The following is a 27,525-nucleotide window of genomic DNA, read 5'->3' on the forward strand; positions in this document are numbered from 1 at the left end:
ATTAACCAAAAATTGTCTTTCCTGATTTTGCTAAGTTAGAGATGTTTTGGGGTCAACAATGTTTCTAAATTCACATTTCTAAATTGTATTTAAATCAACCAATTAGATTTTAGGGACACGTTTACAGTTTACAGTTCATATGATGTTTAAGCTTGCTACCAGGGTTGAAAGTGCTTGTTATCATCATTTTTTGCCTTATCTTATTCTCCTGCTGGCAAAACCATAATTGTTTTTTTTCTGTACAATTCTTATCCTTGTACTGGCCGGCTTTGAGCAGCAGGATGCAGAGGTTGTGTGTAGATATGTGTAGTGTAAATAACTATAGGCCTATTGTTCAGGTCTGCCAATACCTCTGAACTCATTATGTCCAATAGGTCAATTGACGTGAATGATTCTGAAAATATTTTCAGCTGTCTAATTTCCAGTACACAATGTGTCCACCAGACGGGGCTCATGCGCAATACACGCCATTAAATCAACAATTCATTGTTTAATTAAGAACACAATTAAGAACCTTTATAGGACACGTGGCTGCGTGGCTGGTTGCGCGCGCAGTATTTAATGGAGGAAACAGTGGCTGTAGTAGTTAAATCGAATCATTTTAAATGTATAACGTTTAAGGACTTCACAGGAAAATCAAATTCCCTGGCCTGAAACCTTTTTACCGCACGGGAAGGGCTGCAGTTTAGCAAGAGCAAAAGTTGACACGGTAAATTGACCTCATATAAATATTTTGGATTTGTACAAAATAATTCATAAGTAAAGTTAAAGTGATAAATATTAGTAAGATAAATAAAGTCAAGGCAAAGGGAAAAGTTCATTGAGTTTTGGAAATAACTCCTAATATAAGTAGGCAAAACAAAAACGTAGGAGACTATGCTTTTGATTATTTGTGTAATTTTGCTTTGTTACTGAACAGTGAGCATTATCTAAATGAGTTGTGTTTTAAAATACGAAAAACTGTTCTCCAATTTTAGTTGAAAATATTGCAAAGACATTTTCTTAAGATAGAGATATGAATATGAACGTGGTGGACATCTAAGGTTAGAAAATTATTTATTTAAAACTGTTTATCTATTTATCCCAACAAAGGTTCAACTCACCTGCCCCTTACATTATCAAGATCAAGATCTTGACCTTGTATCATATGTATTCTGCTGCTGTTTACTGCTTGTCATGGTAGTATAAGTCCAGACAACATGTAGCTGGTAATTTCACAGTAGCATGAACGAGATCATTTAAAAAATATATATATATATATTGTTTTTGTTGTTGTTATTAATCTAATGTATTTCATACGAAATGTATTATAAAGTTTGTTTGTTTGTAACAAATCATCGTTATTTACATTAATTTCATGAATGTCAGTCTAAGTAACTTCTTTAGTGTGGTGTTGAGTGATCATTTGGGCTGTTGTTACATGCACGCTATTTATAATGCAGTTCACATATTGATCACTAGATGGAAACGTGTTACTGAGTCAATCCAAACTACTGAGCTTATTGTCTGAGCCTTCATCATAAAAATTTGGGCATAAAAACAACAAATAAGACACAAATTAACATCCAACATAATGCATTTCACTTCTCTGCTGTGTATGTGTCCAGTTTCTGTCTAAAAATGAACCAAAGAAAGCCAGAGCTAGGGCACCGTTAGGTCACAGTTTACAGCTTTACACCTTTTGGTCGCATTTACAGCTGGTGTATTCAGTACATTTTAGCTGCATAATGTATTAACGTCAAGTGTTGCTTACAAGCAATTAAATCACAAGTGCGATCCAGCAATAAAAGGACGCGTTCGGAAGGAACAGCTGTGACTGACACTAGCTTTATCTGCCGTCTGGTCACCGTGGGAACGCAGGTATACCTATTAAATTCTTACAGAGGCTGCTGAAGCAGACAGGGGTTTCCATAGAGACCACCTGAGGCCAAGTCTACAATAAAACTTACTCTAAAAATCTGTATATCTTAAACCTTCCCTCAGTATTTAATGTCCAATATCTTCTTCAGTCATACATATAGGCTTGTTTAGTGTTTTGATGTAGGCATACGTTCAGGCTTCTAAAAATTCATAATGTTGCAAATGGAGGCAGCTGCGCCATCACAAATAGGATTTTTTTATTACAGTATGCACCTCATGCTAAGATGTACCATGCAGACAAGATATAACTAACGCCTCCGCTTCTCCAGTTCACCAGCTCTGAGTTTCTCACAGTCTATTGGCATCAGGATAGATAGTTCGGCTCAGCACACACCACCGGCAGGCTTATCTTCACCGCTCACCAAATTGAGATGGGACCTGCGTTTGGCCGACGGAATCAAACAGCTTCAGCCTGACCATGAGGTCATCAATCTACCATCCCCTCGATGATTCCTATTCTCACATTCCAGCCCAGTCACCACTCGGAGCAAACAGCAGAGTATTGCCTTCCCGTAATGGGCCTCAAACTCTGACCGCAGATGTTTTGCCTGCTGTTAAAAGCCTGATGATTATGTGGCAGGTGGTGTACAGTCTTTCTTTAAGGCATATTATAGGAATTTGCTAAATAGTACTCCAAGGCCCAGAATCACCACCTTAGTTACCCTTCTTGCATCATTTAACTGAGATCAGAGTGAGAAAATATAAATTAATTGTAGAGTATGGAAAGTACAGTTAGTTCCAAGTAGTAGTGTTAGAATTAAATGAATTAGCCGAAACACTATATTTAAACTCTGGGAATGCTGTAAAATTAGGCTTGTCTATTCAAATGTCTTTTAATACAAATGTAATGATGTGTGTTGGTGTATGTGCCCTTGAGAGTCAACTTTCAAGGCAATGATCTAACTGTGCACGGTTGGCGGTTCCTACTGACTCAAAGAACCAATACAGTCAATGACTCACAGTGTAAGAGGTGGGCGTCCGCACACTCATTCACAGAACCATTTCCTACTTAGCAGCTTATTGCCTGCTAAGAAATTTACTTGATTTAATGTTTGGGTGAGTTAAACCGTTTAAAGGTAACAGCCGTTTTGGAATTGAAGGTATGTAATGGATAGCCTGTTTATGTGCTTATGAGAGGAGCAAGAGAGTGTGTGCATCTTAGAGATGGCAAGAGAGACGCTTGCATGATAAAGAGATAGGGCTGTATTTACTAAGATGGTTTAATCTTCATTGATCACTGTAATGAATGTCACCATTAAAATTCACCATCACGTTTCCGTTCTTGCTAGCGATTTACAACACAGCAGCCGCACATCAGCCTCGGCAATGAGAACCAGCAACCTTTTTTTTTAATCCGAGACCAGATGAAATGTGAAACACTGGGATTTAAAAAAATGTTTAGTGACACCAACAGAAGGTGATGGCAAGCCAAAGTCGAATTTATAATGCAGGGAATTAGCGTTAAGCCTTCAGAGTGATAGCTGCGCCGTCGTAACACATGCAGTGGATGTCCTCACTAATCCTACAGAGTTTTATAGCATCAAGTAAGCTGGATAAGACGTATAATAAATACATTGGATGTACAGTGCACTACATAAACAAAAGTATGCAGAAATCCCAACACTACAACCCACTGGGCTTGTTAAACATTTAATTTCAGAGCCATTGACTTTAATCCCTCTTTATGCTGCTATAACAGCTTTCACACATCTGGAAATGTTTTTGACGTGATGTTGGAACATGTTTGAAGAATTGCTTCTGTTTAGACACAAGAGCAACGGCGAGGTCAGGCACTTATCTTGGGTGGCTGGCGTATAACATTACAATTCAATAGAGTTTAGTGGGGTTCAGGTGTGGGCTTTATGCAGGTCAGTTAAGTTCTTCCACACCAGATGCTGTAAAAACATCCACATACATGAAGCAGTTTTGTTTATTCATTAGTTTGTGTATGTGAGTGTGTGTCAAAAGATATCAGCCAAGAGAGCTCTAATGAAAGATGATTTTCGTGCTTGGATCCGAGGGGCAAAATGTCTATTTATGGTTCTTCATGTCAATACACATGCACCGCCGGCACCTCTGTCAGTAGCTTGAAAACTAGGCACAGCAATGTTTCATCTTTGTAAGAGCTTTTACCACCATGGAGTAAAGAAGTAATGGTTTGTTGCACACAACAAACGTCATAATGTTCATTAAGGACACTGAAGGGGATTTTTGAGCAGTCCTTATTGGTAAAATATGTTGTAAAACATAATACTGATGAGAGTTGATATATTTAATGAATCAATGTATTTTTCTGTAAAACCTGTTTAAAAGGAGCGTATTGTTGTTGTCCTTCCGAAACCGTAGATGTCTAAATTTGCTCTTTTTCAGGAACTGGAAAAACACTACTTTTTGAATGATTAAGTACTGTGTTGTCAAAGTACTTTTAATACTTATTTTGGATTAAATATACAAACCCATTGACAAACATAAAGAGTGGCTAATACGAATTATAGTAATGATTCATGAAATAAATAAATAAATAAATATGGAGATATAAGGTTTTAGAAGTACAGCACCAGAGTTATTTTGTCTCACTGATAATTCTTGACATGTTAAAATTATATTACTCCCATAATGTGATGCTATGTATAAAAGCCCAAGAGTAAAAAAAGTGAAAATGGACATCTAAAGGCAAAGTGTAGCCAGCTCTAGATTTTATCAATCACAAATTGACTGAATAGACTGGATTGTATAGAGCAGGCTTTTTATACCTGAATTGAAGCAGAGCAAATGAAGTTTTAACCCTAACCCTACCCTAACCCTAATGAACTAGTTTTAACCCTAACCCTACCCTAACCCTAATGAACTAGTTTTAACCCTAACCCTACCCTAACCCAAGGTTGGAGGGTTTTAAAAGGAACCTAATCTTATTACGATGACTATCATCACCACTCACGACACACACACACACACACATTGTTTCATCGCACTCGCAGGATACCCTACCCAGTTTGGTGCGGACTATCCTTTAGAAATAAGCTTAAGGAAAATGGTGCAAATAATTTCTAGGCGATATGCAGTATCAGTAATGACTGGCCGTCATGGCGGACCTTTAGCCGAAAGACAAATTAGCCGATCTGAGAAGTCCAAGAACATCTCGTTAAAAACGTTGCACGTAATATCAAAGGGTCTAGAGCGACATACAAATCCCAACAATACTAATTTGTGGGATTCGGAGCGGTCGAGTAGGTGATTGGTTATGAGACACACACCCAGGATCTCTGCCCCAGACGAGGGTGTCTAGTAGTTCAAGGCCGAAACACCCAATGAATTTGGGGTCCACTACTACTGAGGATGTTTCTCCAATATTTCCCTCAGATGTAGTGAGGGACTAAACTATAGCAAGGACATGGATTTAAAGACCCCCCTACCCAAACCAAAACCTGAACCTAACGTCAGGAAACCATAAAACAACTGTACACCTAATATCAATAAACCTAGGCGGAACAACCCTATCCTGTACAAACAGATTTACTACGGTCCTGGTTGCCTTTCTCGATTACGGGGGACAGTTTAACGCGGGTGTAGAGTTTTATAGAGTTTTTCAGTGGGTCTAGGGGATACTTGGCGAGTCAGGCCCATGCCTGGGGAGTTGCCTGAACTACAACACTTCGATATAGTTGGTGGCCAGTCTCGGTCAGCGGGTATGAATAACAGTGAAAGCAATGGTAATTAGGGGTCTTGCGACACTTTAAAAAAACATGCGTCGGCCCGTGCCTTTTCTTCAGCCTCCTAAACCAAACTACGGCAAAAGCCGAGGGGGAGGTTGTCGTATTTCGTTCCCCTAACCCTAATGAACTAGTTTTAACCCTACCCTAACCCTCACTCACATATACAACACATGAGAATGTTTTAAAATATAGAAAAATTATCCCAAAGTGGGACATGTCTCCACCGAAAAACGGTGTTGAGTTACATTAAAATTGATATCCACCCAAAAAGGGTGTAGATAAATTAATTATAAAAAAGTCTCCACCCAAATAGGATGTTGAGATCAACTGATAAAAATTGATATTTCTACTGAACACCAGAATGGCAACACCTGGAAACCTTTAACAAAGTCTTAACCTAACACCTTGGAGACCCCTACAAAATTCTGAACCTAACACATATATATGGAGACTCCTTTAAAAATTATAAAATTAAAATTGGGATCCCTTGAACCGAAACTCTAAACATGAAACCTAAATTGAGACTCATGAGGAAAAACAATTTTCAAACCTTAAAATTAAATGCCTGGGTCTCTTACAGACTGGAGATGGACAGTGCACAACTCATCCCTGAACTTCGTTTGGGGTGTGAGATTCTTTCACCCTAAATGAACTAGATATAACCTTAACCCTACCCTAACCCTAAAGTGTATTGAATATACAGTAAGCATGCAAAACTGCGATGTCCTCTAATAATAAAATTATTATTTTTTTAATTAAAAAAATATTTTACTCATACACATCCCTACCCCTAACGTCAAAATTAAAAAAAGCTTCATGAAGCTTTGGCCGATTATTTTTGAGTGAACTGTCCCTTAAATACATTTCAAAACTGTAGAGAAAAAACAGTTAAACTATAGTGAATAAAGAGATGACCGATATATGGATTCAAAGGCCTGAACCCATATTAAAGTTAAACTATGTTCTAAAATATGTTAGTCAATATACCTGAGTTGAGGCAGAGCAAATGAACTAGATTTAACCCTAACCTACCCTAACCCTAAAGTGTATTGAATATAAGCAAGCAAAACTGTGATGTCCTCTAATAATTAAATTCTTAATGACATGGCAGCTCTTAGCCAATGATTATAGAAAGAGACGTGATATTTACAGTATGAGGCAAATGCATTGTTTTGAGGGGCTGTTACTGTATGGTGGAACCTGTCGCTCCATGTTTATTATTCCATCCACAATTTCAAGCACATTCATAATGTTCTGAGCAAAAATATCACCAGCTCATTGCAGTTCCATAGTTGAAATATGAACCATGATGCATGTAAAGCATTACTGGAATAGTGTGACGACCTTCTAATGGCAAGATAAACCTACTGTCCACTATTTACCCCTAACATGCCATCACTCGTACATCAGAGCATCACCTCTGGCACATGTTGATCATGACAGCAGTAATGAAAAATCAAATACACTGGTAAGAATACTGTGCAAAAATTATTTTACTCATACACAGCCCTAACCCTAACCCTAGTCTCCCCAGAGAAGGGTGTCTAGTAGATAACAGCCAAAACAACCATGGAATTTGGGGCTTGCTACTATTGAAAATGTGTCTCAAATATTTCCCTTAGACATTTACTTGGAGGACTAGACTTGTGATCTGGGGACAGAATCTTAAGATGCCCTACCCAAAACTAAACCTAAGGTCAGTAACTCTAGGGCAGATAACCCGCAATGCTGTAAACCTATCGACATTAGACTTGGTTTTACATTCGTTTAAGGGTGAAGGTAAAAGAGTAAAGGGTTGGTGTTATAAAATGGGCGCTCAAAATCCCTTCTGATTGGGGAGGGATCCTTAACCTGAGAGGTTCTCTTAAAATAATTTGCTCTCAGATGGTTAGAGACACGGCGAGTTAGGCTGGGGCCCTGGGGATTTGCCCCTGTGGAGAGGGGATCAAATAATTACAAGAGGGTCAGTCTTGGCCAAGGCTACAAGTTTGGCAGTAGTAATGGCAGTGTTAGCAACAGTGCGGTAGATATGATTTCTGCGACACTTTCAAAAAACATCCACTAGCCCGTTCCTTTTCTTTAGCCTCCGATACCAAACTGCAATATGATGTCATGGGAGAGGCTGTGGAATTGAAAATCCTAACTAGGGTTAGTCCAAACGCCAACCCTAACCCTTGCTATATAATCAAATTTCGAGGGACACCCGAATATACCCGATATTAATTGTGGATTCGGACAGGTCAGGTAGACGATGGCTATGAGACGCACGTCGAGGATCGATCCCATACGGTGGGCCGCCCCAGAGGAGGGTACCTAGTAGTTCAAGGCCGAAACACCCGAAGAATTTGACAGATATGAGCAGCCGGGACAAGAAAAGTATAAGCAAAACTGCGGATTCAGCAACACTTTCAAAAACACGAGCCAGCCCGTGCCTTTCTTTAGATGTCGTGGGGGAGGTTGTCGTACTGTTTTTTTCAAACCTAACCCTAATTTCATATTAGGGTTAACCGAAATGTCTATTATGAAAATTGTTTTCATGGAGGCCCACCATCAGCACACATTTTTGATGTCCCTCAAGTCAAACACACCCGATTTAACTTATTATTAGAGTACTTCCTTCCACCTGAAATGGATGTGACACATGAAGGACATTACCAGTGCTGTTGGGTGTGCTTCTAGCAACACGGTTTAAAAACACTGATCTAACATCTCTTTGTTGGAAAATTATATTTAGGTTTACAAAAATAAAACCATGACAATACACGATAACAGTTATTTTTGGGAAGCTGTCTCTTTAAGCAGACTTCCCTTGCCTTGAAATTTGACAAACAAATTCAGAAAGGAGTTTTCAGGGTGATTTTATACATGGGAGAGAATTTATTTTCATAGCTAAACCAATGAAAGTCAGTCAAGAACACTACCTGACAGGCTAATAGATGCTATTGAAGCATAATCACAGACCTAATAATGCTCATGCAGCATAAAAAGCAATTATGAAGCTTTTACCTTAATATCCAAAAGTCACACTGTATCACGTTGGCTCAATCAAACCCCAGTTGTCTTCTTACTAATGAAAAGTAAAGTACTTCAGGCACTTTCATTTAAGGTTCCTATTGTACTCTATAATGTTGAAAAATTCCTAAAATGATACAAATCCAACAAGTTGTTCTTGATCTCTGCATCTTGTTGCGTCTTGCATTAGTCTCCAGAAATGTTTAAAATGGGTTATGTGTCAGCCATGAGCCTGGTACACAGGCTGGGGGAATATAAATGGACCCTTGTTGCCTTGTTGTGAGTGACAGGGCAACAATTAACCTGACAAGGTGAATGCATTCACACATGCTGGTCCCGCAGGCTCTAAGGAGACTGAAACACTGGTGATATCACAAGAAGCCAAAACCGCTCACGTGAGAGCCTTGGTATCTCCAGTGTCCAATCATTCCTTTATTAGGGAAGCCTGGAGTACATTGGCTATTTACTAATGACTGATGTTGGGAATTGCTGATGGACACTTGTTTGAATAATATGTTATTGATTTTATTTTGCTAACGGGCGACATGCTGACTGCAATTTTCTAAGAAGACCTCATGGACATGTGGTCAGCATGTGTGCATGTGCTTTTAAGCAGCTTGTTACGTCTAACTTTCCATAGCTATTGGAAGACAGACAATTTATTACAAAAGAAGAGTGAAAACAGATTTCCCCCGCAAATACACAGCTTTTGTTGAGATGACATTTAATCTAGAATGTGCCAGAATGTTCTCTGAGTTAAAAGCTTGTGTTGTTTGGGTCCTGTAATGCAAGAGCAGATCTTGTCGTGACATAAAAGCAAACAGAAACCAAATGAAGGGAATTTGATTTAGACGTGTCACAAAAACAGACGCAAAACACTTGTTACACCAAGTAAATAGTGGAATTGTTTTTATTGCTGTTACATTGAAATAGATTGAGCAGCATCAACCATCATGAATTATTGCATGGCTCTCTGCAAAAAGCATTCTACAGTCAAATATTTTGCATAATGACACCTAAACAGTGTATTTCACCGTTGTCCCTGGCAACCAGTCTCCTACACCGTGGTAGTCTCTCCTTGCACTATATGTAGTATCTTTTTTCTAAGATTCAAACTCAAATCAATATCTCAATTTAGTCAGGGTTTATTGTGTGATGATTGACTGACTATATGTTTATTATCCCTTTTTTATGCTATTCATATTTATGCTTCATAGTTTGAACAACCTGCATGTGCTAACTGTGCAGTCTTCTGGACTGTAGGGTGTTAACACTTTATATCTCATGCTTACAAGGTATAAACTCAATATTAAAGCCAATTGGTTTTCTGCCATTTTTCTCTACAGAACACTGAATGGATTGGCGGCCACTACAGCAAACACCTCTTTGATATCCGCAGAGATGAAGGAAATAGCAGCTGCCTGCTTTCCTTGGGTAAACCATGCTTTGATGAGACGCCTTTTAGCAGCCTGAAGCTCAGAGGTAAGATAGAAAGCTTTCTCTCTTTCAAGCAGCATGTCTTTTTATGTTAAGAATGATGTTTCAATTACATCTGGAGCTTCCATTTCCACTGATAGCCATTGGTCTCTTATTTAACATGGCCTTGATGTGAGTCAGATGCACATATCTCTGTATAAATGTCCAGTTTCTCCTCTAGAGTCAATGTTGAGTTTTCTTTTATAACATCCTAATTCCAGTGACGGAAAATGGGCCGTAACGGCACATTGAGAAAATATTTTTGACTGAGAATAAAATAAGAGGTACTTTGACAAACCACTGATGTTTTTTATCTTTCATCTTCTTAAAAGGCTCAAACCCTCTTTTGCTCTCTCTCTCGTGTCATTAATTATTAAATATAAGAGAACGCCTAATTACATCTGAACAGTGTGGCGCCATTAAGTAAATTGTCTGAAAAATTGGTACAGCACGGCATGCAGAGCTTTTCACCTTCAGTTGTCACCATTTGAAAGACATGTCCGTCTTCCCTTCTGATGGGTTTGATTTCACACTTATATGCTTAATGGACCCGGAGGGCACTTGTATAAACTGATTAGACATTTTCTTAAGTTTAGACATACTTGGTTACCATTTTTGAGGTTTCTATACTGCAAAATGAAATGCCAGCCTGCATTTTTTTTTAAATAAAATATATTTAAACCTGGTTGTTAGGCATTGTTATGTGTTGATTATACTGGTTAAGGATGTTAAAGAAATATTTTGAGCTAGCTTTTAGCCAAAAATGCAACCAAATGTGCCTCTGTTTTTAAAGGGACAGTACACTCAAAAATTCAGTCATCATTTGCTTAGCCTCTTGTCATTTCAAACCTGTTTGACTTACTTTCCTCTGCAGAACACAATGTTTTTTTGAAGAATGTTGGTAACTGAACAACACCGGTACCCATTGTCCCATTGTATGGACACAAAACCAATGCAAGTCAATGGGTAAAACTGTTGTTAGGTTACAAATATTCTTCAAAATATCTTCTTTTGTGTTCTGCAGAAGAAAGTAATTCAGGTTTAAAATGACAAGAAGGTGAGTAAATGATGCCAGAATTTTCATTTTTGGGTGAACTATTGCTTTAAGTAATTCATAAAAAATTGCAATGTTGTTTAATTGTATCAAGCAGATATGTGACTTGTATTTATAGCAAAAAATTAAAGTGGAGGTAACGCACGCAGTTTCTGCCAATCTCATATTAATCTTGAGCACCTATAGAGTAGTACCGCATACTTAGTATCTTCGAAGAGTATTTAGTTTTATCAAATTTATAAAAGACAGATACAGCTGTATGATTATTTCAGAAAACAGGCACCTGGAGGTGTGCAGGGGGCGGCATTACAGCACAACCACGCAATACATAATCACATTATCCCTGCTTAAGTGTTAATTCACTATAAGTTTGTGTTGATGTACATACATGCCGATTGCTTTCTCTCGCTCTCACTGGTTGACGCATGGGCGTGCTTTTCCGGGAGAACTGCCCAATAAGATACTAAGAAAAGTTGTTACGTAACTGAATTTCACCTATACAAACCTTGGGGGAGTGTATCAAACATAGAAATACTATACGTCATACGCCCAACTCGTTTTTTGACAAGTTGACCATGTTAAGCATGAGAAGCCAGCACGTTTAACATTGTAAAGAAGTAAGAATGTATGAAACACTGTTGAACCACCCCTTTAAATACCCAAACTAAGAAGCCATATACGTACAATCGTGTTCTAGTTTTAAAAGTTAAAACTTTGTCCAACTCATTTTCTTAGTAGATCAGTTTTAATTCTGGACCTCTAAGCCAAAATAACTGCAATATATGACACATCGTAAAATACACTTTCAGACAATTCAGAGTTTACTTAGTTAAAATACATTTGAAACATCCCGTAAAATTATATTTCAAATATTTACTGCATTTTTTTTTACAAAAGTTATCACAAACTGTACACATCATTACAACATGGAATAGCGGTTTTGTTGTCAGGTGCAAGTATGACAAAAAGACTGAGAAGCGTTTTTATCAATTGCACAACAAGAAGTAATCTCAGGATGTTGAGTGCTAACAAAACAAGTTTACAATTGTAAAAGCCATTATACAATATATGCAAATGGAGTATAAAGTTATTCAAGATCACAAGGCCATAGTACAAATCACCACCAAACGATCCATAGAAATGCACTTTAACAAGATAACAATTTCAAATTCTCAAATATATACACAAGTCGGCACTGGCCATTTATAACGCAATAAAAAATAATAATTCTCAGGAATAATAGAGGTCTGCGTTTTTAAATGCTATCAGTAAAATCTAGGTACTGGTATCAGCATGCTACAATGATTTATTTTATTTTTATTCTGCTTCTCTGAGCGAGCTCTGGGGTAGAAGCACTGTCTAAATGTGCAAATCAAAGTTAACAGTACACAGCCTTTTGTGTAATTGCCATGTTTGATTGCATTATTACTTATGGACACACAAGTAACACTTACAGTAAACCCACCTCTCCCCAATCGTAAGGGGTCCAGCATCAAAATGTTTGGTGTGCAATTATCAAGATGCTATTTGCATACTGACTAAACAGACACTGGATGATTTCACATGAGGAATACTGATTCTCTGCAATGACAAAACAAACCAAAACAGCGAGTAATTAACAGGTAAATTTCATTCAAATTAAATGTAAATTAAGGTTTATCCATTGTCTGTATTGTCCACCCTTTTTCAATGACCACACATGAGTGAATATTTCATGAATTTGGATGTTTAGTGCTGTTGACAGTGCATCATGTCATTGCTTAGTTCCTTACATGAAAGAAAAAATCCTCAATAGCGTTGATTGCTTTAGACATTATTGATCTGTTTAAATGACGTTTTCACCCCTTCAGAGGTGTTTGATCTCTTCAACAGAGAGCACATCATTTTTCATCATTAATCAAATGTCAACAGTGATTAACTGTTATCTGCATATAACATGTTTCACTAACATTTGCATGAAAGAATTTGTAGCACCTTTACTGAATTACAAGCTAATTTCAAACTATATTCGTTCAACACAATTCTATTTCGCTTACGAGAGTTTTAGAAGTCATTATAAGGAAATATTGTTTGCTACGTTTTATACTGCCTCTAAGCACTTAAAATTGAATCATACATCAATAATATTATGGCAGGAGAAAGGGAGAGGGAGATGGATGATTGTTTATAGATATGAGATACAGATAGATATGAGGATTTAATGCATGAGAAGAATTTCATTTATTTGACGAGATTAAATCGTCATATGAATTGATACATATATTATTCTGGATATTAATAAGGAGAATCAATTTTACAATGTTTGTTCTGTTTAAACAACAACAACAAGCTACATCTGGCTACTGTGTAAATCCCATCTGACCATTACCTTGAAAACTTCAATTCATTTTTAGTTGAACTTAGTAGACCTTCGGTGCCACCATTTATCCAAATAAAATTCTTCTTCAGTTTTTCAATTTTTTTATTTTATGTCTGAAATTTTAATTAAGTGCATCCTTAAGCCCATCCCTCTAATTCTGTGTAAAAGCATTATGGGATTATTTTCAATTAGAGGTGCAGACATGATCTTTGAGACATTCAAATACAATAATTTAAACAAATAATTCACATTAAAAAGCATACTATTTGTGCAACAATTCGATAAAAGTAAATAATGTATTTTTTTATTTCTAGGAGAGAATGGTTCTTGAATTAGTTTTTTTTTTCTTCCTTTTAAATTGTGTCTATTAATCCATAAAGTACTACAATATGGTCTTTAAATGTTTTCAACTTTGAACAAACAAAGCTATTTCAATTAATATAACTTACAGTACCCCCCACCAAAGGATATTGAATAATAAATAAATGAAGATTTATCCAAACTCTCTCTGTCCTGCTATATGAATTCTAAACTTGAAATGTGCCCTTTGTTGTCTTTGTAGATGAAAATCAATATGATAATCAATCAATATGCTACTATTTTGAAATATTCTTATTTATGTACAGAAATAAATATTGATAAAATGGTAACATCATTGATCACTATTTGGTTACATAATCGTGTTATGAAAGATTCTTTTTTTTACATTAAAAACCTCCATGCAGAAGAAATTGGAGTTTTTGAAAAGGCTTTTCTTTCCACTTCTCTAACCTTCCGTTTTCTCAAATATTTTAATCATAGAGGGGAACGACCCGAACTGACCCGCTCATTAATATAAAATAAACACTGTCATTTTATATGACCGTTAAATTAAATGTCAAACAGAGGAGGCTTCACTGTTTAACCACATCATTTCACTGTCAGCTTCAAAGTGACCTGCAAACTATCACTTTTGGAGCATATAAACTCAGCACCAGTTAAAATAAAGCAAGCGAAACTGAGATTTGGATGCTTCGTATAGTGTCTGTAGCAGGGATACCAGTACTGTATAGTTCTCGTTCAAATAAAAAACAACGTTACAATCTACAACTACAAAAAAATATAACCTATAACTATACAAACCAGATGTGTTTTGCAATTAGGACTGTAACTTCCAGGTTGTTATGGGGTCTGAGGGGGTTTTGGAGAGGGACAGGATCCTTGACTCTCAAAACTCGATGCTCTTCCTGGCCACTGCAGAGATGGCAAAATATCACATATTGATAAAACATAACATCGTTTTAAACTTCATTGGATTTGGAAAACAAATCACAGTCAGTCCAAAACATAACATTAGGGTAAAATCTACACAATGCTGTAACATGAAGTTTGTCTTTGCATTTTACTATTAACTCATTTTTACTATTACTATTATTACATTTTTTACACAATCACCACAAAGCCCACGCAAATCTGGCAGACACGTGCAATTTTCTTTCTTCTATCATTTCTAGTCCCTCACCTCACATAGGGCATGCCAGTGTGTGATTGGCTTGCGTGGATAAGCTAGCATCTCGTTCCAGTGGTCCCTCCCAAGACCCTCCGCATCTGGCCCAGCCCTGCACACCCCTATGACTTCATTGTGTCCAACTCTGAAAGACAAACATAATAGACTGGAAGTTCTCTTTGATAAAGTTGCTTGCAAATATCTGTACAGTAATATTAGTCAAGCGTGCTATTAAACTTAATATTGCCAGTGTTGTCCGTCATGTCCTGTCAAATCAGTTTATCATAAACATGCTTCTGAATGTCTAGAAACTGTATATGGTTATTGTGTAAGCACTGACCTGTCATAATCCATCACCATGATTGACAGGCTGACCTGCTCCACATTCTCAGGTGGGATGTCGAAAATGATGGCTTCGTTGTAGACAGGGTTAAGCGTGTTCTTTTTGGTGGTTGTTTTTCGCTTTTTGAGTCTCCGTCCGTCACATATGAGGGACACTTTGACATATGGATCTATGGAAAGAAAAATATTCTGTATATTAATCTAATGCATCTTATTTTTTCTTTTTAGCTGTTTTAACACTCACCAGAGTAGCCAGTTATGTCCATGGCTTTTAAATTGCGACATTTGATAACGGTGAGGGTCATGCGTCCAGCCGTGGGAAGATAGCAAAGGGAATACATAATTTCACCCAGATCCACACTCTCCTAATAGAAAGAAAAAGTCAGTATTAAAATAGAAATTTGATTAGCAAGAGGGGAGGTTAGGGTTAGAAGGTTAGGGTTAGGGTGCAAAAAAATACCTGTCTGTACTGCAGTGTGCTTAGATCAAGTTATAGCTTGATTCCAAACTATTGATAAGACGACGAAGTGAAAAGGAATGCACTTCAGCAAATATTGTAAGATGATTTTCTTCTTAAGAGGACCCTTGATATGACTCCAAACAAAACCTTTATTGACTGACACTCCAAATAGATTTTTATTGACCTCACAGACGACAACATATTGCACTTATGTTTGCTCATCAGATATAAACAAAGCCCCGTTCTATATTAGATCCACAGAGCAGATTGTCTCTTCTTTATTTTTCTTCTCCAAACTTTTTCAAGAACTCTTATGCAACGACTATTTGTATGGCAGTGGAGCGTTTGGTTTGGGTGGTTGATTCTTGCGATGATCAAATAAGTCCGTTTGAAATGAGACGAATCCCTGACCTTTATTAGTTTCGCCTTATCTGTAAAGTTTATTCTAAAAGGCCAGTGTATATTTTGAGATTCACAGCCTCTCACTTTTGGAGTAAGACATCTATTAATCTTTCAAAGAAAGCTAAGGATAGTGATTAATATGTCCAGATTCAAAACATGTTGCGTAACACAGACAAACTTACATACGTAAACTCTGTCATACTATACTGTTAGCATCTACCAAATAGTTGTGGTGTTATAAATAGTTTAAATTATGCCCCCATGTGCGTTGTCGTCATCGCCCTCTGTCACATCCCATCCAGTCCCGACTGCTCTTGTTATCCACACCACAAGTGGCAAATACAGAGAGCTGCGGGCAGGTTCAGGAGTCACGTCTCCTAGCTGCATTCGTGTCTGACTGAAACAATTTACGATTTTTTGGGGGGGCAATAATACCCTTCCTGTTTTGACTCTTCAACTCCCCCCTCCTCCAGTGGCCATGCTGCAAAGCAGAAAAGTGCTCCGAAATCAGAGAACCAAATTAGACCTTCAGACGTCAAGTAAAGTAAAATAGAGGGTTTCAATGCACAGTCGGAAGCGCAACGGAGCAAGGCAGCAATCTGACTATTTTGGGCAATGAGAGTTACTAGCCTCTTCCCACAGTCAGTGGTCTAAGAGCAGCTTGCCTGGTTCTGCTTAGTGAGTCGATTTGGTCCCTTCGGGGGTTGTAGTAACAAGTCGCTTTCACACATTTTCTGAAACATTTTCCATTTAGAGTTCATGTGTGAAGAGGTGATTATCTACATTGTGGAAAGAATTGCTGTCAAATTGTACAGTGGCTGAAACGAAAGAGCTTCTCTCCATCCCAGCGGATGAAGAATTAGGAGCTGTTTGAACACATTTTTGGTAAATGACACCACAATTTTGGTGCTGATGTGTAAATGGTAGCAAAGCCAAAAGAGACATGGTTTAATTTACTGTAATTTCAAAGGTGAAAGAGGGTCAACATTTCTCCACAACCTTACAAATCAATACTTTTGTATAGTAGCTACAAGGTAACGCAATAATCAGTGAAGAGAATCAGAAGGAAATAACACAAGATCAAAACATTGACAAAAGTAGAGAAAAAAAACAATAGCATCACAACATAACAAGAACATCAGACGAACATGACAGGAACAAAAATGCACGTCCCCATCAGCTACAACAACAGAATGATTAAATATGCTGAAAACAAAACAATCAGGAAATTAATGAGCCCGTAAGAGACCGATGTGTCAAACAAGTGGGACGAGAAGATTACATTTCCCAAACAGCAGTGAGTCACGCTGACACGCCGAAGTCTCTGGCGAACAGAATAACATGTTTTCACCACTCACTTTGTCTTCGTAACAGGAAGGGAGGTCATTGTTATTGTGAGTCACTGCGGGCAGGTGAGTGTGTCACCTCTACAGTATATCTGGTCTCTACGTAATCATAGATGACAAAAGGTCAAACCTGTGGGCAGACTTCCACTTAAACAGGGCTCCTTGAAGAAAACACAGTAATCAATGTGCACAAGCCTTTATTTTACAATAGCCACATGTTTTTAAAGCAACTTATGCTGGATTTCAAGTATACATTATTAAGAGTGTGTCCTCTGGGAACTGAACCCTTGACCAGTAATGCCTCCAAAATGAGACAATCAAACCCAAAGTCTCTTTTTTGCATGTTTGGAAAGAGCTGGTTTATTTGTCCCTATGAATCTTTCGGAAACAATGACTCAATGAATGAGGCTGTTACATAAGCTGTGATATATTAGCTGAGACTCATTTTTTTTGAGTGGGCTAAATTATCATGAGGGCCAATCTGTCTTAGTGGCTAAAAAAACATTAACAGGGAGGAAATTAGGTTCCTTTCTTGTAGTTTTGAAATGGGCTACTAGTGACATTTCCCATTGTGCTGTGATGGCAGTGGCACGGTTGGACAAGTCCATTTTCAAACCTGTTAGATTAGTCATGGCTGTCGTTTGAAGGCTCTGGCTTGATAATCGCGTTTCCTGTGGCTTTGGAAACTGGCAATTGGATTTATTTTTGGAAGGGGCATGCGGGTGCCCTGAAAGGGTGAGTCAGTTTGGAGATGAGTCCTTCTGCACACCTGGCAAGGCCTTTAAATAACAGATCAATCTATTCGTTAATGAAACCTTGTGAAAGGTTCTCCACACATGCAGTCAATTTTCAGTTTTTCTTCGAGAAGCTAAATTTAGCTTGTGAGAATACAATACAGTCCTTGTATTTTTTATTTTAGTTTTAACTTTCAATCCCTTAAATATAGTTTCATCTTAATTAAATTTTCTTAGTTTAATTTTAGGTTAATTTAGTTTATTTTTTAAATTAAAAGACCTATTTAGTTTCTATTAATTCACATTCAGAAGATTCAATTAAACTAATAATGTTTTTTTATTATAAGCTAAATATTGTTAATGTTTAAGAAATTAATCTTTTTTTATATTTAAGTTGAATTTTTATCAGTTTTGTTTAAAATGTTGTGACGATATTATGTCATCATGATCCCTATATCATATTGAATTGTCAGGTCACTGTAACGTTACACTCCTGTAAGGTCATGTTAAAAATTAGTTAATCAATTTGTAAATTAGTAAATGTATTATTTGTTTATAATTTGATGTTTTCTTAAGCATAATTCTGGTACTGTAAAAAAATCACTTATTTCAACTTATAAATTTAAGGCAATTTTTTAACTTAAGTATTGGCTTAATAAGTAATGAATAAAAAAAACTAGTTCTATTTCGTACTTCATTTAAAGTCAGTTTAATATAATTTAATTTCAAATCATTCATGAAGCCAATTTAATTTAACTGAAATTTTTAAGACAACTTTTGACCTAAAGTTTTTAAGTTGAATTTATTACAGTTTATTAACTATGCTTTTAAAAACGATGATCTGAATGGCACTCTGACGAGAGCACGCATGCCAAAGACCGCACGCTGTACTTACTGTAGTAGCGGCCAGGATGTCCTTCCAAACCACAGCTTCCCGTGACAGGTCAGACAGCTCGAACAGGTTATCAACCACCACCTCACCGATCATGTCATGACTTGTAAAGCGGTCAAAGTCGTAGACGCTGAAGTGCAACTTGCGATTGCACAGCTCGCTGTACTCCACAGGGAAGCAAAACTCCTCATCAAACGTTGGGTTGAGCGTCTTGCGGTGCACCCTCGTCTGAAACTTCTTCTTGCGTTCGGGAAGCAGGTAGATCTTTACATAGGGGTCAGAGGTGCCTGTGAAATCCTTGGCGGGGAGGTCCAGGGCCTTGAGAATGCGAACCACGAGAGCTTGCTCCTCATAATCGTAGCTGAGGGCAAAGCTCAGCTTTCCACACGCTTCCACGGGTTCCTTGGCACCTTCTTCGGAGTCCACAGATTTCTGCTTGTAAAGCTCGGGTTTTATACGGCCAATGCTGACTGTAGAAGACTGACGGACGGGTAGAGTGTCCATGGTGAAGTCCACGCTGGTCACATTCATCTGCCGTGGCAGGTGTCGGCGGAAAGAATTGTGCCTGTGGAGGAATGAAGGACATGGCGTTTTATAGTTTTTCTTTTACAAAATCCGCTTTTTGGGGATGTGTCTCTTTTTCAAGTCTTTGCTTCCATTTTTTTTTTTACAATGTTTCATCGCAATGGTGACTCACAAAAGCCCTGTATCTTCATGCCATGTAACCTTTTCCAACCTGTTCCTTGCAATGACTACTATTCTATGAGGAAGCCATAGTTTTCTACTTCTCCTTGGTGTTTCCTAGCAACTACCACCTTTAGAAGGATGACAACAAACATATGACAATGACAGAATGTTTTTAAAACATAGAACACTTTATGTAACAGACATCATTTTTAACAAAATCTGTTTCCCACATAATTCTGTCCGTTTTCCCTTTTTCTAGCTCATCTTTTGCCCAATTCTTGTCTGTCACATCTTGCCCTGCAATTTGCAAAAACATCCTAGCACAATGCACACTGATATAAACTGGAGAGAAAGAAAGTAATTAAATGCATGCTTTCTTCAGAGGTTTTGAAGAAAATTTCTATCCAGTATGTTTGACGGCCATGTTTCTAGGATACCTTGCTTGATTTCAGAACATTTTTAGGTTTTTTTTAGGGCGGACATCAGTTACCTGTTGCAGAATCTATCACTCTTTTACCAAAAAAAATCACTTTTTCTCTTGAAGATATTGTTTTAACAACGGGAAATTTGTTTTTGAAGTGAGGAATATTAAAACACTTTTATGCAAATGCATTTTAAATAGGAGATATGTCATGTGTATCAAACATAGGTTTTAAATATAATGTAGCTCTATACGCCTATATGGAACATATGAAAAACTGTCATAAATCCCTTTCCAAGTCATTTAATGATTATATGTGTGGTTAATGAATGTATTTGTTAATATATTCCAGCACTTTCAAGTTGTGACGGCAAATCATATCTTAGAGATCATCACTCAAGCATCGTACACAGCTAAGGGATATAAATTAATGGTTTATATACACAGTATGTTTTCAATTCATTCCACAGAAAATTATTTAAAAGCCTTAAAGGGACAGTTCACCCAAAAATAAAAATTCTGTCATCATTTACTCACCCATGAGTTGTTCCAGATCTGCATAAATTTCTTTGTTCTGATGAACACAGAGAAATATATTTGGTAAAACGCTTGTTCTTGAAAACAGTTCTTGGCCACCATTGACTACCATATTAGAAAAATGTACAATGATCAAAAGTGCCCCGGGAATGTTTGTTTTCCTACATTCTTCAAAATATCTTCTTTTGTGTTTAACAGAACAAATATATTTTTAAAGCAATTTTTCCTACTATGGTTGTCAATGGGGTCCAAGAACTGTTTGGTAACAAGCATTCTTCCAACTATCTTTCTCCAAATTTTCATCAAAACAAAGAAATTAATACAGATTTGGAGGAGTAAATGAAGACAGAATTTTCATTTTTAGGTGAATTAGGTGATGAGCTTAGTAATAGGTTTCCCATTTTCACCTGACATACTGACCTATTATTATTATTATTAATATTACAATATTAGAAAATAAAAAATATAAGAATCTAGGAAGTGTAATAAAAAAAAATGTAATAAAAAGCTGGTTGTATCTCAAGAACACTTAAACTGTGTCACGCTGACTTTTCAGCAGCTTCATCTGTCCTTTTTGTGTACCCTATCAACACCAAACTTATGAGGGCATCTCATCTCTTACGCTGTGTTTAGAGTTTCTAATGGAAATCCTGTGGCTAGTCAATAATGGATTTCACATGATATCGAGCACAACACGTCAGTCCTATCGAATGGCAACATTGATTACAACCCTGTTGTCTTTAAACATGGTGCCACGCAACACAAAGAGAAGAAGAGCTGATTGTTTAATTGCTGGGGTTGTGTCATGCTGTTGCCGTGGCGACGCGGCTCTATGGCTCCGATTGGTGAGCTGTGGTGATTAATGGGTGTACACAGGAACCAGGAGTCATGCCATCACCCCGTCAACCGGAGGTGAATTTGTGAAAATAAGAGAGTTGTGATTATATTTACACAGCTTGTATAGAATATAAAATAATTTGAATGCAATAACAGATTTGATATCTCCTGTTTTCCTATGAATTAATTAACCTGTAATGCTAAAATTAATGTTTTTATTGATTGCAAACTGTATATAATGTACAAACCTTTAGATTATTTGTCACATAGAATTTCTATCACCTCTGTGTATTTAGATTTCTATACATATGCTGTATTTTTTTTTATTGTTGAGAATGCTTTGCTTTCTTCATACATGCTTGTTAATCTCTTTAGCAGTTACTTTCTTAGTAGCTGTGCATTGGCATGGATCCTGGAGTCTTATTTTAATGGAAGCGGCCATGAAGGACATAAACATGGATATCACGTAAATGAAAAAACAGATGCTCTGTCATTCTAAGGCAACACTGTATCACTGTATGTATTTATCATTATGCAGATGCAGTTATACAACCTCACGATTGCACCACAATGTATGTATGTGTTGGAGTTATGTACTCAAGTGATAGTAATGGAATGATTAACCTGCTTCTGTGGTGTCACTCAATGTGCAATCGAGCATCAAAGTGTAGATCCTCAGAGCCATAAATGGAAGTTATCACGTAATAGATTTAATGTACTATAATGTACAATTACAGTATGACTTGTTTTATATCACCTGGAGGAAGAGGTAGGTTCAGTTGTCTGGCGCTGGATTTTGGCCTGCTTGCTCAGCCGGTCACGCAGAGCCTGCTGCACCTCTGCTGGGATGTCTGGCGACGTCTGGCTGATCTTCATGGCTGCCTCCAGGAGTTTAACCGAGCTGCGTCCATTGACCATTACCTCTGGCACCTTTCTCTTCTCCTCATCCTCTGGATGGTTTTGCGACGGCTGTCTTCCCATGAATATGGCCGTCTTGGTTTCAGGATAAGGAGAAATGGATTGAGACACCTGAGGTGGGGCTGGGGGAGACTCAGATTGCACCCCCTGAGGGCAGTTGTCAGCATTGGTTGAGAACGCTTTGCTTCTCCAAATGGGCCAGCACAGCTTCCAAAAGACAAAGAGAGAGACTACCAAAAGGGCGAGGCCACAGAAACCTACGACCACAGCTAGGAGACTTACAGAGATGTCTACAGGCAACAAGAGGAGGAGAGAGTAAAGAAGAGTCGGGGGAAGTATATGAGGATTTAGAAAAGACAGACGAGCGTGCGTTGAAGGCAGATCGTGAAGAACAGAGAGGAGGAAAAACAAGACATTTGGAGATAAATGAAGACCAGAAATAGAGTATCACCAGCAATAAATGATGCATGACAGACAAACAGGAGGAAGAGGGAGAGAGAAAAGGAAAAGAAAGAGAGGGCAAGGTATAAGAAAAAAGAAGACTGGAATGTGCTTGTTTAGTAAAGCAAAGATCAGAGTCATTTTGTTCCCCTGACAGTGGTCAGTTCTTTAGGGGGGTCAACATTAATGAAACAAATATTGTGCTTTAGCAGTGGATTCAAACATGTTTGCACATAATGTACAGTAGGTTTAAATACTATAATATTTTTACTTATAAGAAATATAAATTGATAGTTTATGCACGTCTAGGCAAAAGTTAAACTAAAATGTGCAATAGGAGAAGACATCTAAATTAAATGATACATAACTGAATCAACCAAAAATCCAGCAAATTAGACTATACCAAAAACATTATTTTTGGGGGGGAAGGATCAGGTACACATAGCTTTTAATTGAACGCTATTGTTTCAAAATTGTTTCTACAATGTAAAAGCTTACAGTAGCCTACATAAGCTATAAAGCAGAATAGGTTTATGTGCATACTGTATATTAAACCATACTTTGGCGTAATGCATAGAATGATAGAATAATAGAATAAATACTTTCATTCACTTTTCCTTTAAATGCGCGCGACATATTATGTCATGTGGCGTCTCCACGTCTACAGAAATCGCTTATCACGCCTATTCGAATCGGGAAAAACAAGAAATTTGTTCGAGCGTATAAACTTCGTCAAGTTTTTAATGTCATTGAAAAGGAACGAACATGTTTCAACCTGTTGCGCACTAGTTCGCTACAGGTGGAACAGTCTGTTCGTTTGATTGCTAACGTTAGACAATGTTATAACGTTATACACGTTATACGTTATAAAGATTTTTTTGTGTGTTAATGCTCAAAGTTTTCGCACTTTCAGTATTTCGCGCATTCTGTTTTTTTTAAGTTACTCATTAACTTGCAAAACCAAAGTTTGATGAAAAGGAAACTAGATTTCGGCAAAGGATGAATAAACTTCGTTTAACTTAAATTTACCTGAACTTCCTTTACCTGGTATGTTGCTCTCCAGTGGAAATATATCCGCGCATTTCTCCCGGTCGACGTGCCCGGCGAGGCACAGCTCCGTCACTATTTGGAGAGCCCTTTGGCACAGGCTGATGCCGTCCTCTGTGCGGGCATTCATGTCTTTCCTGTTAATCCATTGTATGTTGGACGATCCGTGAGGACGAGGGTTCATTGGGGAACCATGTGAGCTGCTGAGTGCAGCTGATGCGTATGGGAATGGAGAGAGAGTGATGCGATCAAGTCCATATCCTTTGCGCAAAGGCGCACGGGAGACTGGTGCTGGATACTTTGGCGCGGTGAAAGCTTGTAGGGGTATTTCGACACTGCCCAATAGGAGACATGCGATGTCTCGAGAGGGAGGATCATAATCAGAAGACACATTTTTCTCACATTTTTACTTGTCAAAAAGCTTTTCCAATGGAACTCGTACAGTATTGTGCTTTATGGTGATAAAATAGATCTATATACTAGATATACTGTACATACATACTAAAAACATGGACGCATAATGTAATTTTTTTCCAAAAAATCATATCTTTCAAACTACAGATACAGCAAATCAAAACGTTTTTGATGTTTGTAATTGCTATGGCAGTTGTGTATTGTAGTAAATAGTGTATTGACAGTTTGTTGGTAATGTAAGCCTTCCATATCTGTATTTACATTCTACTTTTAAAGCTCTTTGGTGAAGTTTAGTGTATTTTTTCTTCAACGGTTACAAAAAAATTATTTACACGAATGGTTTTGTTACCTAGTAAAATGATTTTCCAAATGTAATTTAGTCATAAATACTTAAATTATGTAAAAACATTGTATTTCATTGAGACAAGGAGGACCGACCGTCCGTCTGATGAATTATAGTACACCATGTACTTGGCTCATAGAGTCCGACAATCTCCTTGACAACCAAACGCGAACTGGGGAGCAGCTGAGGCATCATCCTCATGCAGACCCATGTGTATGCGAATTTGCCCTGTGAAACCATGAGATTTACTGAATGTGCCTCCCTCTTGCTAAACAGATGTGCATAGCTTTGCACGAACTAGGCAGTCAGACACTGAATACGAAACAAATGTTTCATGGAATATCCAGTATTGTAAGCTTCTCTGCAGATGTTTTATATCCTTCTAAGAAAGTATTTGAACTTTGTAGTACCCAACAACAAATTGTTGTTTTTATTGTAATTCAAATCTGACTCATTTACTATCAGTAATTAGAGTTCAGTTTTGTTCAACCAGACTAAATGAGTTTGTCTTGTTTTTGTTGCTTTAGGACGTGCTCACATGCTTTCATGTTGCTTATTATGAAAACCTGGTGCTACTAAAATGTGACTGCGTTTCTAGAATTATGAGCATGCTGCATGAGTGTTGAGAATGTCTCTTTCCAGGAAGGATCACTGTGGAAAAAGATTTACAAAGCCATTAAAAACTACTTAATCTCACGCTTAATAGACATGCTATTGGTCTGTGGAGTTTTTTCAGTGTGCTAGCATTAGGAGCTATCCGTGGTGCTGAAATGTAATTATAATCGGCTGTACTTACTGCCGAGTGCTGCTCTTATGTTGGATAAAGTTCAGCGCTCGTATTCCTAAAGCTTTCAAGAATCCTCTAAGAACGCTCTTAATTTACCTTAAAAACTTCTACGTAGGAGTCCTACCTTAGAAACGACTTAGAAAGTACCAATCTGAGAGCAACTCTGAACAAGGAAAAGACAAAAACTTTTATCTTAGTTAGGAGGTGGGGCTGACACCGTTGCTATATATGACACAGTCTTTTAAATACTGTGATTGGTTGGTTGGCCAAGAAGGATAAAAGAGCGCTTTTAAGTATAGGGTCATTAGTTTGAAATTGCACATATATATTTTTTCTGTTTTACCATACTCACATATATATATGTATATTCTTTATTTTTTATTTACCATGCTGTTAATGTCAACGTATTTGATAGAAAATGAACAGTGACACAATACGTTTCTGTGAGTGCTGTAATTGTTTGTGTGATCAGAAGGTTTTGACCGAACCAAATCTCTGCTGCATAGCTGCATTTCTCCAGTTGCTAAATACAGTATGTTAATGTGGTGATTTCATCTATTTCTGGCGCTATGGCATTTCTGTGCTGTCTTGGAGAAATTAGCATGTCTCTAATAGGATCGGTCACAAACATAAACCATGCACGATCTAATGTGTTGTGTCTTATCTTATGGTGTCACTGTCATTCAATTCAATGTAATTTTATGTTATAGCGCTTTTACAATTTGGATTGCTTCAAAGCAGCTATACAAGAAAAACAAAACCAAGATAAACAAAAGTTGAACACACAAAACAATAAAAATAAAAAATCTGATAAACCTTAAAAGTAATATGGAAATTGTCATGCATTTTGCAACACATTTCTTCTCACTTTTCGTGTTTCGTCCATTTTCTCTGCTGCTAAAGAAACATTTAAGCCTCTTAACAGTCCTCCTCACTACTCCTAAAATTTTGGACCTTAAGATCTCTTTTAAGGGTTAAGATGCTTTACGAATTACTGTTTTCTGTCATTTCAAGGGGAAATGCCCACATTTCTAAGAATTTTCTTAGAATTTTGTCACTAGGAGCAACTCTTCGCGCTAAGATTTTTCATGAATACCGGCCCTGATGTGCAAAATCCAATACAATAAATTGAATGCTTTTTATTTAACTCAAATAAGCATTGTTGAATGCAATATAGTAGTCACTCATGGCATGGATATTAAAATGAAACATGTATTATGAGCAGACTCTATCCTATTTTACATGTTGTTTTTGTGCATCCTTACATCCTTACATTATGGTTGCATTTACATACTGAACATTGTCAAATATGATAGGTCAAACGTTATATTTGTACAGCATCACCCAGTGTGTGGCAATTCTAGCAAAGCAATTATAATTTCTAAACATGCAATTATTCTTAAGTAAAGAATCTGTTATGATAAGTGTTGTCATTGAGCATTGTGATGGGGTGGTTTGCACGGCATACCATTAAGTACAGAAGCTCCCATGGCTCACATCGCTAAAAACCTCCATTACAGCAGCAGGAAGATTCTATGCAGAAATCAAAATTACGCCTTCAAATTGTTCTGTATTTACAAAGAAAACATCAATCTCTCACCATGGAGGAAGTAGACGTTATCATTAGATGATTTGTTTTCTTGACATTGAGAGCTATTTGGAAGATTAAACTAAATCTAAACAGCGTGCAAGGACTTGTTCTTGAACGTAAGCACGTTCCAGGGAATTACACAGTAGAATTCATAGATTTATTACAGCATATCTTTACATTTTAATGTTTGTTATCTGCTTTTTCCTCATAAGTTCTGTCTAGACATTTTATTCACGTTTAAACTACAGACTCTCTTGTGTAGTCATACTCTGTAATTGAGGTGTTATTTAAACTCTAATTGTTTCA

At 37.3% G+C, this 27,525-nt stretch overlaps 1 protein-coding gene across 4 annotated transcripts; it reads right to left on the bottom strand.

The window, feature by feature from the left end:
- Positions 1-8,596: 8,596 nt before the first annotated feature.
- On the bottom strand, positions 8,597-24,382 carry syt10 (synaptotagmin X). 4 transcript variants are annotated; one of them, XM_057324709.1, is made up of 8 exons: positions 24,067-24,382; positions 22,436-22,886; positions 19,200-19,761; positions 15,607-15,727; positions 15,361-15,532; positions 15,036-15,165; positions 14,657-14,767; positions 8,597-12,756 (listed from the first exon to the last, which is right to left on the bottom strand). In XM_057324709.1, exons 1-7 carry the CDS (start codon positions 24,266-24,268, stop codon positions 14,696-14,698), a joined length of 1,710 nt encoding a protein of 569 aa, XP_057180692.1. In that variant the 5' UTR covers positions 24,269-24,382; the 3' UTR covers positions 8,597-12,756; positions 14,657-14,695. The 4 variants fall into 4 exon arrangements, with proteins under 4 accessions (XP_057180692.1, XP_057180691.1, XP_057180694.1 ...); XM_057324708.1 differs by having other exon boundaries at positions 8,597-14,767; XM_057324711.1 differs by having other exon boundaries at positions 8,597-14,767; positions 22,436-22,803; positions 24,082-24,194.
- Positions 24,383-27,525: the final 3,143 nt, after the last annotated feature.

Source organism: Triplophysa rosa, linkage group LG24, assembly GCF_024868665.1.
Source record: "Triplophysa rosa linkage group LG24, Trosa_1v2, whole genome shotgun sequence".
NCBI classification, from domain to species: domain Eukaryota; kingdom Metazoa; phylum Chordata; class Actinopteri; order Cypriniformes; family Nemacheilidae; genus Triplophysa; species Triplophysa rosa.